The 14670-nt window shown below is 48.1% G+C and overlaps 1 protein-coding gene across 1 annotated transcript; it reads left to right on the top strand.

The window, feature by feature from the left end:
• The first annotated feature begins 310 nt into the window (after nucleotides 1-310).
• Nucleotides 311-5131, top strand: KCNRG (potassium channel regulator). Its single transcript, XM_009973284.3, has 2 exons — nucleotides 311-897; nucleotides 2863-5131. Exons 1-2 carry the CDS (start codon nucleotides 320-322, stop codon nucleotides 3113-3115), a joined length of 831 nt encoding a protein of 276 aa, XP_009971586.3. The 5' UTR covers nucleotides 311-319; the 3' UTR covers nucleotides 3116-5131.
• The last annotated feature ends 9539 nt before the right edge of the window (nucleotides 5132-14670 follow it).

Here is a 14670-nt window from a genome sequence, read left to right as displayed (position 1 = left end):
CCCTCTCGAGGTTTGGTAAAGTTGTGACAGTCAATTCTCCGTCTCCCTGTAGTCCTTGCAAGCTGTTCATTTCAAAAGTAAAACATTAAATGCCAAGATTCAAAGTTTCCAAGCAACCAAACCCTGCAAACAAAACTATTGTAAATGATATTTACATCTTTGTTGCCCGGGAATCCTGTCGCTGCTCCACACCTCACTCCACACACTTGCTGGAAGCACTGAATGGGTTTTGCAGCTGCAGATGCCTCGCAGTTTAGGACAGCTCGAGTCACAGACACGTAGATCGGAGAGTTACAACTCCTGAGTGGCTGAGATAGCGATGAGTAACCGAGAGGCGGTGGTTCTGAGCGTGGGAGGTGTGAGATTTGTAACCCGGGCTTCTACCTTGCAGCAGTTCCCCGAGTCCAGGCTAGCACGGATGTTGAACGATGACGACCGGGAATTTAAACGGGTGAACGGAGAGTTTTTTGTGGACAGAGATGGCACTTTGTTTAGTTACATCGTGGACTTCTTGAGGACGCTCCAGGTCTCCTTACCTCCTGATTTTTCAGACTATCAGAGGCTGCAGAGAGAAGCAGAATTCTATGGGCTCTACCAGCTGGCTGAGCTCCTGAGCCAGGAGCACTTGCTGAGGCCGGGGCTGGAGATCTTAGAGGTGCGTTTTTCTCTCCAAGAGACGCAGGCCTTTTTCCGGATCTTTGGTTCCTGCAGCGCCACCGTTGAGGCACTAGCTGGACAGATCACCGTGTTCACAGGGCAGCAGTTGGGACAGGGCTGGAACAGCCCTTTTCCTTCTCAGAAACCACTCGTTCCACTTCCTTTGGAAAGACCTTCTCATCACGACGTGGTTTTTCAGTGTGGTACTGACTACTCTGCCGGTGACCAGTTTGTGGCCAGGTACTCTCTCTGGTGTGACTTCTCATTAGGGAAATGTCTTTGTGACTTCCAGTTCACGAAGTACACACTACGTGCTAGAAAAGTTCATTTCAAAGAAACTATCAGACAGCTGTCTGAGGGAAAAAAAATATGTTTCCTTCTTTCTGCTAGTTTAATGTTACCTTTTTCTCATTCTGAAATACTCAGCGTAATTTCCGTTACGCTGATTTGCCTCTTCTTCAGCTTTCTAAAATGCTGTTCTCAATGTTTGTTTTTGAGATTTGTTGGGTCTTTCTCTCTCTCTGCCCTTTCCTCCTCGCTTGCTCTCCCAGACTTTAGAATTTCACGGCATCAGTGACCTTCTAGAGGACTTGAAAAACACAAAGTAAGATGAAGCAAAGGAAACAAAATAAATAAGGAGTGAGGTGCTGGGGAAGCCTAAAATTTCCACTAGCTCATGGTCCAAAAGACTTCCATATGGAAAAGAGGGAAAAGAGCGTGGCTAAACAGGGTTAAAAACACCAGTGAAACTAAGATAGCGATTCAGGGACTGGAGAGGTTTTGTAGAGCCTTTTACTGAGGGGGGGGAGAAGGGGTGGATTATTAACTATATGCAACACGGTGGGTTTTCTTTGAATTCAGAGCCAGGTTCTGTTAAGGTTACTGTATATCAGTGATTTCAGTGATAGCAGTATTGTATTCTAATGACAACTTATGTTTTCTAAACAAGCTTTTGCTGGATGTTTCTATTGTACGGAGACATATTCTTACTGTATAAGAAAATGTGGCCTACTTTGTCCTCTGTGGCTGTTGGAGCATCTGGAATTTTGTGGAGATTTCACTGAAATATTTTCAGAAGCGTTGTTCTATCTGAATATATGAATCAACACTGCAGTCTTTTGATTATTTAAAAAAAGTAATAAAGTTTATCTTTTTTCTAGCTTTCTTTAGCTGAGCAGGTAGGAGAAAAACTACTTTGCGTTTGTGGAGCAACGTATATTTATGTGCCATACCTTAACTTTATAATATATTACTAATTTTAATGGACTAACAATTGGTTGAGTAGGTTATGGCAACTTAAATAGTGGGGAGAATATTCCCGAGTCTTTCCTTTATTTCTTCAGACTTGGTAAAAATTTTCCTCTGTGGATCAATAGAAGAGCTTATCTTGAGTAATGAAACGAGTCAAGTTGGATGACGTTGCCTGCTGAATTTCTGACGACTTAGTCTTTGTGGTGACATGGACACTTTGGCCTTTTTTGTGCTTTCGGCGAATGTTTGGCGTGCTTTCCTGTGAGCTACAGAGCAGCTTCACCCCTGTCAGCTTATGCATTTTGTAATAGTATTTTTACCTGACTTCTGCTCCTTGAAGTGTCTGGGTAGAATCTTAAATTGTACTTTATATCAAGTAAAATCATTTGAGGCAATGTGAAAATGATTTTCGTACTGGTTACCACAAGACCTGCTGTACAAGGTAATTTTGCAATAAATGTCACTGTTTGTAGAGAGAGAGATCCTGTGTGATGAGAAGTGATGCTGTTGGGGTGAATGTGACTTCGCTGTCCTTCCCATCGTTTTCTCTTACCTGAAAAACTTCTGTGGGATTATACAGAGCATACTGATCACTCCTCCTCCCTTAAATGAAACGAGATGGAGGTTATCAGCACGGCTGTTTCTTAAGAAAGTAAGTTTTGGTGTGGGGGTGAAAGAGAAGTGCTTCCTTCCCAACACCCAGCTGGGTGAACTGAGAATTACCGTTCTTCTCACGAGGGAAAGAGTTAAATTGTCCTTAAGGGAGGAAAAAAAAATATCTGGAGCCTCGGTTGCTGTAAACCCGTGCAACTGTGCTGCCCTGCGCTGTCTGACCTGCTTTGTTTTTTAAAAAAAAAAAATGATCCCATCCTTCAAGAAGTAATTAAAGCGTGTTGTAACTGTTTTTTTGCTGTGGTTTTTTTTTTTTTGTTTTTTTTTTTTTTCTTATTTTAGGTATGTTTCCATAAAGCCCGATAATAGAAAGCTGATTAATGGTACTAATGTGCTAGGCCTGCTGCTTGACACTTTACTCAAAGATGGATTTCACCTCATAAGCACCAGGACGGTCTCCAGTGAAGAAAAAGTTGAATGCTACAGCTTTGAAAGGACGAAGAGGCCGGGGAGCCTTACAGTCACCGTGAACCAAACCCCGGGGAGCTGCGCGGCAGCAGAGGCAAAGAGAAGCCAAGTGCAGAAAGGGAAATAAAGGCTTTGCCTTTCGTCTTCTGAAGGTGGGAGAGGGGTGTGCCAGCGCTAGTGGCCTTTTTCTGTTGGCTTCTTTGAAACTGCAACTATTGAGGGAAGTAACAAACAAACATTTTTTTTTTTTTCTTTTTTTTTTGTCAAGCGTTCGGAAAAAAAAAAAATAAAAAAAAATTGTGCTTTCCTGCCTTTTAGCACTCCACCCTCTTCCATTCTAAATAAAAGAACCACAGATTCAATGCTGGTTTTGTGGACCAGATTCCAGCATTTCCAAGGGTTGTTTTTATTTTTCTCGGTGGCTAAAATTTATATTCGGACTTCACAAAAGAATCACCCAGTCCTTCCAGAAAATCGTTTTTGGGTCCTGTGCTAATTTGCAAGTAGGTTTTAAGCACATGGCAATACCTGGAGAAATAGTTTGGAGAAGTGGCTGGAGGAGGAACGCAAACCTCAACGACTGAGCGTTGCTTCTGCTTCCAAGAGAGACGCGCACATTGATTCTCTCGCAATTAGCTGAAAGCAACGTCACGGAAACATCCCCCGTGACATCGCTGCGTGGCTCCGGACGTGAGACAGTGGCTTTGTGAAGCCACCACTCGTGTCCGTGAAATAATGTGTTGCTGTCCCTTGCAGAATACTCCTCTGCCCTCTCCTCGCCGCTCCGGGGGCGTTAAGCTGCTCTTCAGTGCTGAGAATTAAATGCTGAAGGTCTTTGTGAACAAAGGGTGGGTTAGTTTGTAGAGCTTTAACTATGAAACCAGTGCAGATGGTTGGAAGAGTTAATACATTTTTCAGTGAAATAGGACAAAGGGTCTCTTCACGCTCGTGGAGTGCAAAGCAATATTTAGGAGGAAGGCTTGGCAAAAATGGGCTTTAAAAACCTTGGGGATGTTCGCCCTGTACCGTGCTTTGTAAAGATGCCAAAATCAGCTCAGGTACCAGGAGAGGTGAGTTAACGAGGCCTTATAAATTCAGAATCTTTTGTCCTCCCTTCAAGGCAGGGAAAGAAGATGGCAGTAACTTCAGGGATTCATTATCTGACTTTCCTTGCTGATAAAACACCGTCTTTCCAAAGCTACAAACAGCCAAGTGGAGCCCGTTTGGGCTTTCTTGGCTGACTAATTAGATCTGGCTTTGGATTAGCTTCAAAATGTGGATTTATTCCTTTATTTGCAGCACTTAAAAATGGGAGTGGGTGGTAGGAATCGCCCTTCTCTTTCTTGCCCTTCGAAGTTTCGATGAAATGGATCTTCCCAGACCGGTGGTGCCGCTCCCAGACATCTCTTTTGCTTCGACTTTACTGCGCTTTAGCTTGACACAAGTTCAGGATTTCCGTAGCAACAACGAGACCCTCTCTGCTTGTTCTGGAGCTTCCTGGGTTGAGAATAACGCGGATGTGGCACGACGTCTCCTAAACTGCTTATGGGTTGTGTAACGTAAGGAATGTTGAGGAGTGGATGCTTTCAGTTCAAATGGGATTTTTTTTTTTTTTTTTTTCTGTGTCTGGAATGTCCTCGTGCTCAGATTTGTCTTGATACTAAGCCATTTTTTACAGTGAGAACCAGCATTGACTGGAACCATGTCCTCAGGGCTGTGGTCGAGTCCTCATCACCGGAGGTTTTCCGGGGTGCGAGATGATCTCGCCTGGGCTCCCTTCCCCACCAAAGGTTGGACCGATGATCTTTCGAGGTCCCTTCCAGCCCGGGCTGTCCTGTGAAGTTCACGTCCTGACTTCCCAGAAATGTTCCCCGTTCCTGCGATCGGGATAGGGCTGAAACCAGTGAGCATGGAGTGAGTCGCTGACTGCCTGCGCGTATTGTTGGGGAGGAGGCTTGCCAATAATAGCGAGAAACGCCAGACAATGAGTGACAGCTTTTTACAGGGAAAGGATAAGAAATGGACTCGAGGCTGGATTTAAACATCACGCCTTCAATGACTGCTGATGGCGGCAGCGTAAACTGAGTGAGACTAGTTTCAGAAGCCCTTGTAGTAACAAAATTAAGCTGCTTCACCCACCACAGAAATAGTGAGTTTATTTTGCCTTGCTGTAGCAGGCACTCTGGAAATTGAAGTTTGGATTCCCCTCTTTTTTTTTTTTTTTTAATAAAATGAAAGAAAAGGTGAAATATTTCCATTTTTACAAAGCCCTGGAGTTTTAACCTACGTGTCCTGGTTTAAAGCCAGCCCAGCAGTCAAACACCACTCAGCCGCTCGCCCACCCTCCTCCCACCCCGGGGGGCGAGGGAGGGAACTGGAGGGGTAAAGGGAGACTCATAGGTTGAGATAAAAACACTGTAATCATTGTAATAAAACAGGGGGGGGAAAAAAAAATAACACTAGAAGGTACAAATGGGTGATCCCAGTTAGCGATCCCGAAATGCCAAGAGCCTGCGATGGCAATCCTGGCGGCGAGGGCCAGCCCCCTCCTCGATATTGTGAGCGTGACCTTGCGGGACGTGGGATATTTCATGGGCTGATTCGGGTCCGGTGCTCTGGCCGTGCTCCCCCCCCCCCCCCCCCGCCGCCTCCGCCAGCTCGGACGAGAAAGAAACAAAATTAACTCCATCCCCCGGCGAACCCGGGACGCTGTGCCGGCACTCGGCGTTGGCGAAACGAGGATTCGGTGCAACCATTTCAGGCACAGCTTGGGGTGGGTTGGTGCTGAACGCTCGGCTGGTTCCCCTCGGGGAGGGGGGGTGTGTGTGTGTGTTAATTTTTATTCAGCACAAGCGTCATTCTGTGAATGTGCTTTTTGGGGGATCTGGAAAAAACACACAGCAGTGCAGGTCTGCGTCCTGGGGAGGAGCGCACGTGCTTTACCTTGACCTCGTGCAGCGGCGGCCCGCGGGACTACGCGGCTTTTTCAAGCAAAGCAAGTGGCTGTTGGCCAGTCTGGCTTCCCCGAGTTCTTCCAGCATTTATCCTTTCTTAGCGCTGAGCTGAGGAGTGGCGCCGTCCGTCGCTCGTGCACCCGCAGAGAAACACCACCGGGCGCTTCCGCGATGCTTTCGTTTTGTGCTGGCTGGGTTTTCTGTTTGTGGTTTGTCGGGTGGTTTCTCTGTTTAACTCGTAGTTGCTTAAAAAAGTTCGATGGCGCGCGCGCCTGTCGATGACCTGACAGAAATCTGTTGGAAGCCTCCAGCTGAGACCAGTAGGACAACCGTGACTTTTAACCCAAGATAATTTGGTGTTAAGCAGGCTCTTACCTTCCCGGATTTCTTCACGCAGAAAGCAGAAGCGGTGACGGTAGAGCTACAGGCGCTGGGAGTTTCGAGCTACAACGAAATGGCAGGAATTCACAGAGGGAAGGGGTGAAACTACAAGTCCCAGTAATTTTAAAAGCTGCCTGTGCGTTCAACTGAGTACTTGGACCCAAATGTTGGCTGGCGAGTCGGGTCTGGTGTCTCACAACATGATCTCTGCTGGACTGGAAGCCTGTTGTGGGCGGCTTGGTCGTGCTTTGACACTCGGCTGAACCAGGAGCTCTGGTCGCTCGCACCCAGCTCTAGTTTGGCTTAAATAGGAATGGGAGTTTGAAACGTTTGGACGTTTCTTGCGGTTAAGTTGGAATTTGTGCTCCCTGACACGATCCACTTCTTCAAGTCACGGCCAACTTTCCCAGGAGAATCCCCTTTTCCTGGGAAGGTGCAAAGTTTGCCGATTTCACTAATTTTACTGCTGTATTTGCCTTTTTATTATTGCTTGGATCCAGTACAAATGTGCAAACTGTCCTACTGCCTGAGATGCTAGAAACGGGCTGCCGTAGTGCTGGGGACAGTCCTCTCGCACGCTTGCAGTGAGCAGTGAGCTTGCTTCTGCTTTCTAACACCCAAGCGGAGCCTGAACAGTAACATCATGTCCTGGGTTGAGTGAGTGGTGGGGTTTTTTTGGTGGCAGGGGAGGGGGCTATCGGGGCGGCCTCCTGTGAGAAGCTTCTCGAAGCTCCCCCAGCTCCAAGTCAGCTCCACCTCTGCACCAAAACTGAGCCCATCAGCTGTGCCTCTGCGATAACGTATTTAAGAAGGGACGTGGTGACGGGCAGTGGGACTGGTGAGGAGGAGTTATGTCAGCTGTGCAAACACCAAGGTCAGTGGGGGAACAGAGGAAGAAAGGAGGGGGGAGGTGTGCCGGAGCAGAGACCCCCCTGTATCCTGTGGTGAGACGGCAGGGCGGCCCCCCCTGCCACCCACGGAGATCTACGGTGGAGCAGACATTGATTTATGGCCTGTGGCTTCCGCCCGGTTGATCAAGGTGCTGTACCTGAAGAAGGCTGGGGTCTTGTGGGAAAAGGCAGCCCCGCTGCTGTAATTCAGCGCTGGGAGGATTGCAGCATGGGGGGATGTCCCACGCTGGAGCAGCTTGGGAAGGGCTGCAGCTGTGGGAGGGAATCCAGTTGGAGAAAGTTGTTGTTCCACACCAGAGCAGTTTGGGGAAACATTATGGGCCATGGGAGGAACTCATGTCGGAGAAAGGTTGTGGAGGACTGTCTCCTGTGAGAGGGGGACCGCGATGGAGCAGGGGGAACAAGTTCCAGCAGCTCCCCCCACCGAAGATAAGAGAAGTGGCAGCGCTGCCTGCACCCCCCATTCCCTGCCCCTGCGCCACTGGGGGAGGAGGTAGAGATATCGGGAGCAGAGCTGAGCCCGGGAAGAAGGGAGGGGTGGGGGGAAGGTGTTCTCAAGATGTGGCAATGCTTCTCACTGTCCTACTCTGTTATGTGTTGTTAGTGTCTGTAATAAATGTATGTTCTTTTTTCCTTCCCCTAACGAGTCTGCCTTTTGCTCGTGCCCATAAAGAGGGATTTTTCCCCATCCCAGTCCTATCTCGAACCCCAAGCCTGGCTCTCTGTCCCTTCTCATTGCCGGAGGGGAAGGGAGAGAGAGCGGCTGCGTGGTGTTAGGCTGCCGACCAGGCCTAAACCACGACGCATCACCAGGGGGAAAAGAAACTAAACAGATAACACCATCGTCCTGTCCTAGCCGGACCGCAGTTTACGTGGCAGAAGGAGATCATCCAAAAAAAAAAAGCGAGGGATTTACAAAAGGCGGACGACTCAGAAAGACACTACCTCATCTGTATTTTCTTTCTGCTTTTGATCACTTTGCCCTCCTTTACGGCTGGATTTCATCCTGTATTTCTACATTCAAGACTGTCAGGGCCTTTACCTGTGCAGTCTCGTGGGGCGTGTTGGATGTCCCAACAGGACAGAGCCCCCACGCTTTGTCCATCCCCCCTGTTCTTGCACCGTGTTGACTTCCTTGCCTACTGATCAGTTATATTTTTGTCCTTTCAAGTAACGTCTTGCCCGCTTCTTCACACGCTGGGGAGTTCTCTTACATCCTGCTTGTCTCTTCTGGGGACATGTCATATATTCACGGCCTGAATTGCTCAGTAATCTGCTGATACCTGGAAGGAGAAAGTCTGATGTGAAATATCTTCCTGTTCTTTGGGTACGGATTTCAGTATGACAATTCTTGCGGGTTTTTGTTCTTTTAAGAAGGGCGGTCACTGCGTCCTTACAGGTTCTGCAGTCAGTGCTCACAACAGTGTATAATTGACTGAGAACAGATGTTTGAATAAAGCAATTGCAATTGAGACTATGTTTACATTAAAAACAAAACAAAACAAAACAAAAAAAAAGAGATTGATCTCTCAGCACCGGCCATAGTACTGGGAAGTTTCCCCCTCTGCTAAATGATTCCAAGCCGTTTTTCACTTCCCTACATAGTTGAATGTCATGGAAATTAGTAGAAGGCTCCACCCTAAGAAGGACTATATGAGGAATTAACAGCTACATGTCAAAAGAATAATGCTAGAGTAATTGCATCCCGTCCTGCTTCTACAGGCTTGCAAACAGGGGCAGTAAATTCTGTTCCAACTTTGGAGAGACTTTTTTCCACACTGGGCCGTCCCCACTTTTTACCTATTTTGGTTGTTTTCCAGTTTTCTAATGCTAAAAAAATAACCAACTTATTTAATCTGAGCAGAGCAAGGCTGATGTGCTTTTGTCTGTCTCTGGAGGGGGTGACTCTCAGGTGTATCCAACACAATCTGGGTGACACTTCGTTGTGTTTCACGGCTGAATTCGGTACCTGAAAGCTGCCAAAGTGGATCAGAAGTCCTGTTTGACCTCACAACGAAGTGCTCATAACTTTCCATATATATTTTATTTTATACTTTTTTTTAAAAAAATTTGTTCCCAGATTGCTGGGAAGTATTATTGAATATTCATTGGGAAACAAGCTGGGAGCTATCCAAGAGGGGGAGGGAGACTCACTGCCTCTTACTCCCTCCCTCTGATTTGTGCTGAACCATCGCCAGGCTTTAACTTTACAAGGTTTATTTTTATTGATTTTCAGCAATAAACAGTGGGAGTATCTACAATAAAAGATTTACAGCGCATCACGAGGAAATACAACTCCCTACCAAATATTATATTGATCTATTCCCAGATGCTACCGAAACAGCATATAAAAGCCCAAACGAAGTCCAGTGATGGAGAACTTCCTCTCTCTAGTGACAGATGCGTATGACTGTTATGTCTTCAGAAAACAATAAAAGGGAAGGGAGTGACTCTACTTCTTTGACCATATCTTCAACAGCCCAGTTAAATCTGTCAACTCAATGTAATCCACATAAATAAAGAATTTGGGAACCAAGGGAACTGCTAGTGCCTCTGAAGATTCCCATTCTTTGAAGCTGCCTCTCCTGCTGCAGTCAGGCCATAATTAGTCACAGGCGGCCTTGTTGTGACGAGTAAATGGATGGACCAACAATGATTTGAATAGTCTGGAACCGGCTGGAGATATGCCTGGAGCCCTGAATATTTTCAAACGGGTGGGTGGGATGTAAATCACTAGTCATCATATAAAATACAAATAAATCTGACTTCTATTAAAAAAAAAAAAAAAAAAAAAAAAAAAAGGAACACGAGTTTTCTAGACCATCATGTAGTTTCTGCTGAAATAACCCCCTCAAGTGTGATCAGATGTGTAAATTTTTCCAAGAATCCTTCCTCCAGTTCTACTCCGTTTCCAGTGTAACGCAACAGTTCAATAATTGGTGGCTTCTTTCTGGTCAGAAGGATGATGAATGTCGCCCTAAAGGTTGGAAAGAGTAATGTGTACAAGTCTGCTGTAGCGATTCAATCTCAGGCTTTGCTTTCTAAGCAAGTTTCTGCGGTACCAGTCAGCTGAGCGCTTGCTGAAACTGCGAAGAATTAAACGTTGCAACATTGTTCCATCCTGATTCTCCATTGGGGAAAAAAGGCACTAGATGGGAAACATCAAGTCCGGGGTTTTACTCGGACTTTGGAGTCAGGAATTCAGTTTTCTTTGAATTTCAAAGGCAGTTTGTAGCTTTCATTGAGGACCTTCTGAAAAGGCTGGTCTATGGGTTTTGGTTTTGTTCCCCCATGATGGCTAAACGGAGTAATAAAATAATTGCTGACATACTGTTTTATTTACAGTGTTGTATTCAACAATAAACAGAAGGCATGCTGATCCTTCTGTCCTTTAATCTTTGTGTTTTTTTTACTACGGCTTCAGCTGACTCACTCCTCTGCCCGGCCGCTGGTGGAACAGAGGGAAAGGCTTCGTGATAAGGGCAGGCAGGGATCCACAGAAGGCGGCAGATTCACTTCTTTCCCATTACAGGGAGGGAGTTAAGGAACAACGTTTGGCTGGAAAGAGTCACTGCCTCTGTGGGACCAGAGACACAACTTATTGTATTGAAGGGAGGACAGTTAACAGAGCTGTCAGAAATTTCAACGCCGCCAGACAAGGAAAAGCAGATCTTATAGGGGTGAATGAATGGGTGGGTGATAGCTGCTAAAGGAATGTGGAAAAGGCACGGAATGACTTAGGTGGGGCACTAAAACCTTCACGAGACTATAGGGGTGGTTGGTGGGTTGTTTTTTTCCCGGCTGCGTTAGGTAAACGGATCAGCAGAACATCTTACCTCAGTAGTTTGCGTGCCTGAAAAACAACACTTCTCACGCGGAGGTCATTTCTGCATCGGCGCTGTGAAGTGAAACCCTGCAGGATCTGGACGTGAGGTGGGTTAATCGCGTCGCTACCTCACGTCGGGAGATGGAAGCTGAGCTCTCGCCGGCTGAATAGGCCAGCTCTGAAGATCAGAACACCAGCACTGCTGCGGCAGAGCTGGGGATATAAGCCTCCTGGGTACTTACCGGCTCTGTCCTGCTGGGGGCCTTTGCTTCCGTTCCAGTTGCAGCGTGGGGAGCAGTGACCCTACTAGTAAGTCCCTAATTTTCCGTAAACTGGAAACGTATCTTCTGGGACCGTCGTGGTTTGGGCCTGATTGGCAGCCAACCACAATGCAGCAGCTCTCTCTCCCTTCCCCTCCGGCAATGAGAAGGGACAGAGAGCCAGGCTTGGGGTTCGAGATAGGACTGGGATGGGGAAAAATTCCCTCTTTATGGGCACGAGCAAAAGGCAGACTCGTTAGGGGAAGAAAAAAGGAACATACATTTATTACAGACACTAACAACACATAACAGAGTAGGACAGTGAGAAGCATTGCCACGTCTTGAGAACACCTTCCCCCCACCCCTCCCTTCTTCCCGGGCTCAGCTCTGCTCCCGATATCTCTACCTCCTCCCCCAGGGGCGCAGGGGCAGGGAATGGGGGGTGCAGGCAGTGCTGCCACTGCCTTCATCTTCGGTGAGGGGAGTGTCCAAAACTTGTTACCCCCTGCTCCATCGTGGTCCCCCTCTCACAGGAGACAGTCCTCCACAAACTTTCTCCGACATGAGTCCCTCCCACAGGCCGCAGCGTTCCCCACACTGCTCCGACGTGGGTCACTAACTTCCTCCGACTGGATTCCCTCCCACGGCTGCAGCCCTTCCCGAGCTGCTCCGGCGTGGGACTCCCCCGCATGCTGCAATCCTCCCAGCACTGAATTACAGCAGCGGGGCTGCCTTTTCCCATGAGACCCCGGCCTTCTTTGGGCACAGCACCTTGATCAACCGGGCAAAAAAACCCCACAGGCCACAAATCGGTGTCTGCTCCACCGTAGATCTCCGTGGGTGGCAGGGGGGGGCCGCCCTGCCGTCTCCCCACAGGATACAGGGGGGTCTCTGCTCCAGCACACCTCCCCCCTCCTTTCTTCCTCCGTTCCCCCACTGACCTTGGTGTTCACGCAGCTGCAGCAACTCCTCCTCACCAGTCCCACTGCTCCTCACCACGTCCCTTCTTAAATACGTTATCGCAGAGGTGCAGCCGATGGGCTCAGTTTTGGTGCAGAGGTGGAGCTGACGTGGAGCTGGGGGAGCTTCGAGAAGCTTCTCACAGGGGGCCGCCCCGATAGCCCCCTCCCCTGCCACCAAAAAACTCCACCACTCACTCAACCCAGGACAGGGACAGACTGGTTTACGTTTTGTTTTCCTCATTTGCAAACTGATCCTTAAGCCACACAATTTTCCTTTGCTACGTACGATTGTTCAAAACATTATCTTCTGAAGATGGCTCAGTAGCCTGTGGATCACCGGAACACGTTAAAGGCTTAATTAGCGTGGGCACGTGAAGAATGTAAGTGGAGAATTGCAACTGCCTGGGCCCTGATGTAACTGAGATCCTTCTCCCATCTTTGGCTGGGCTAACGATGTTTTCTGCTCTTACCGAGTTTCCTCGGACAACTGAAGTGTGCTAATGCAAGCCAGGGCTCGCTGGTGTTCACCTCCAGTCCTGCTGTCTCCGCGGATACACCTGGAAAACGATGGGCAAACCACCACCTGTTTGCTAGGCTCGGCCTTCAAATTCTTTGCACTCCGAAATGAACCCTGAAAATGCGCTAACAGGCGCCGGGACACTTGTGCCGCCGCTCCGTTGCCTGCAGCTTTGCCCCTAGAAGCTGTGCTGCAGCTGCTTAGTTATTGAAAGCCTTACCCACTGAAATCCCGCGGTAGCCTTTGGGATTTCATAGAAAAGCTGGACATCAAGTCATACAGGGCTAACGGGACATCAGCCTGCTATGGTTTTTCTCACCGGTAGTCCGCGGAGGGACCTATACTGCCTACCCCCAGCACCAAGGTACAGCCCTGAGCGGAGGATCTAGTGGCAGTTCTTAGGAGATCACATCTGGAGCGCTCAGGATATGAATACGTGGATTTCTGTTCTGCTGAAACGAGTGGTGACGAGCAGGCAGGTCTTCTGCTGGAGGCAACGACTCCTGCTACAACGACTACACAGCTCCTTCAGGCTGGGTGGGTAACAATGTGGAAATCATTGTTTCAAAAGCTCAGAGCAGGACATTTTAACCTGGCAATGAAAAACTGCTGGCTCAAAGCATTACTCCGTATCTGAGCTTACAGATGTGTGTATTCACAGCTCTTGAGATCTGGGCCAGCCAAAGCGAACACTATTGGAACCGAGTTGTTGCCACCTTTCCCCCTCCCTTTTTAAAATACGAAGTGGGCTCTCTTCTCTGCAGGAAAAGAAGTGATATTACTAATGATCTAGCACGCTCTCGTTGAAGTACCTCGGAACAGAATGGAGTCAGTAACTAAACTACAACAGAGGAGCCTCCCTCTGTGACAGCTGGTAGGTACTGACCTGTTCTAAATCCACTTCAGTCACTGAAAGGGAGAAGTAGAACTTTGAAAACATCCTGAATGTTCCGGATTCCAACACTCACACTCTGCCACATTGATGAAAGACACAGATGAACACACACACGGAAGCTGTTTTGTTTTTGTTTTTTTTTTTTTTTCCTTTTTTCTCTTTAAGTCCTGTGCTGCTTTGCTGGAAGGCAGGTGGCTCCGTGTGGTCGGGAAGCCCGCGCTCCGTGGCACACAATTTTCCTTTGCTACCTACGATTGTTCAAAACATTATCTTCTGAAGATGGCTCAGTAGCCTGTGGATCACCGGAACACGTTTGTCCTGGGTTTGGGTGAGTGGTGGGGTTTTTTTGGTGGCAGGGGAGGGGGCTATCGGGGCGGCCCCCTGTGAGAAGCTTCTCGAAGCTCCCCCAGCTCCAAGTCAGCTCCACTTCTGCACCAAAACTGAGCCCATCAGCTGCGCCTCTGCGATAACGTATTTAAGAAGGGACGTGGTGACGGGCAGTGGGACTGGTGAGGAGAAGTTGGGGCAGCTGCGTGAACACCAAGGTCAGTGGAGGGATGGAGGAAGGAAGGAGGGGGGAGGTTAGTGCTTGGGAGCTGGTCTCTTGGGGACCCAAGGGTAGCGTGCGCAATCTGGTCTATACAGAGAGATTGCGAAGTATTGAATAGCTGCTTGTGCTCCAGAAAACCCACAAAGGAGTTGTCTTCATAAAGATGTTGGGTCTCTGGAAGTGGTGCTGCTGCCAGAAACGGTCTCTACTGCAGCACATCTAAATTCCTCCCTAGATGTCTGTGGCAATGCTTGCCATTTAAAATGAATATCTGCAATGTTAAGTCGTAACAGCCTATTTGGGACGGTCATTTTTGGAAGGTAGGTCTTTCTGCAGCAGATAACACCTCATCTTTTTGCTCTAGCTATCAATTTTTGCTGGTTTTGGAGGCAACTTTCCTTCCAGAGGAGGCTGGCTGAGAGAATG

The sequence above is a fragment of the Tyto alba genome, unplaced genomic scaffold, assembly GCF_018691265.1.
Source record: "Tyto alba isolate M040663 unplaced genomic scaffold, T.alba_DEE_v4.0 Super-Scaffold_45, whole genome shotgun sequence".
Lineage (NCBI taxonomy): Eukaryota > Metazoa > Chordata > Aves > Strigiformes > Tytonidae > Tyto > Tyto alba.
The sequence above is the reverse complement of the archived record's forward strand: the minus strand, read 5'-3'. Positions and strand labels throughout refer to the sequence as shown.

Excerpts from the sequence above, each read along its gene's own strand:
- KCNRG (XM_009973284.3), top strand. The coding sequence starts at position 320 with ATGAGTAACCGAGAGGCGGTGGTTCTGAGCGTGGGAGGTGTGAGATTT. Across the intron at positions 898-2,862 it reads GGTGACCAGTTTGTGGCCAG|GTATGTTTCCATAAAGCCCG; the intron begins GTACTCTCTCTG and ends TTCTTATTTTAG.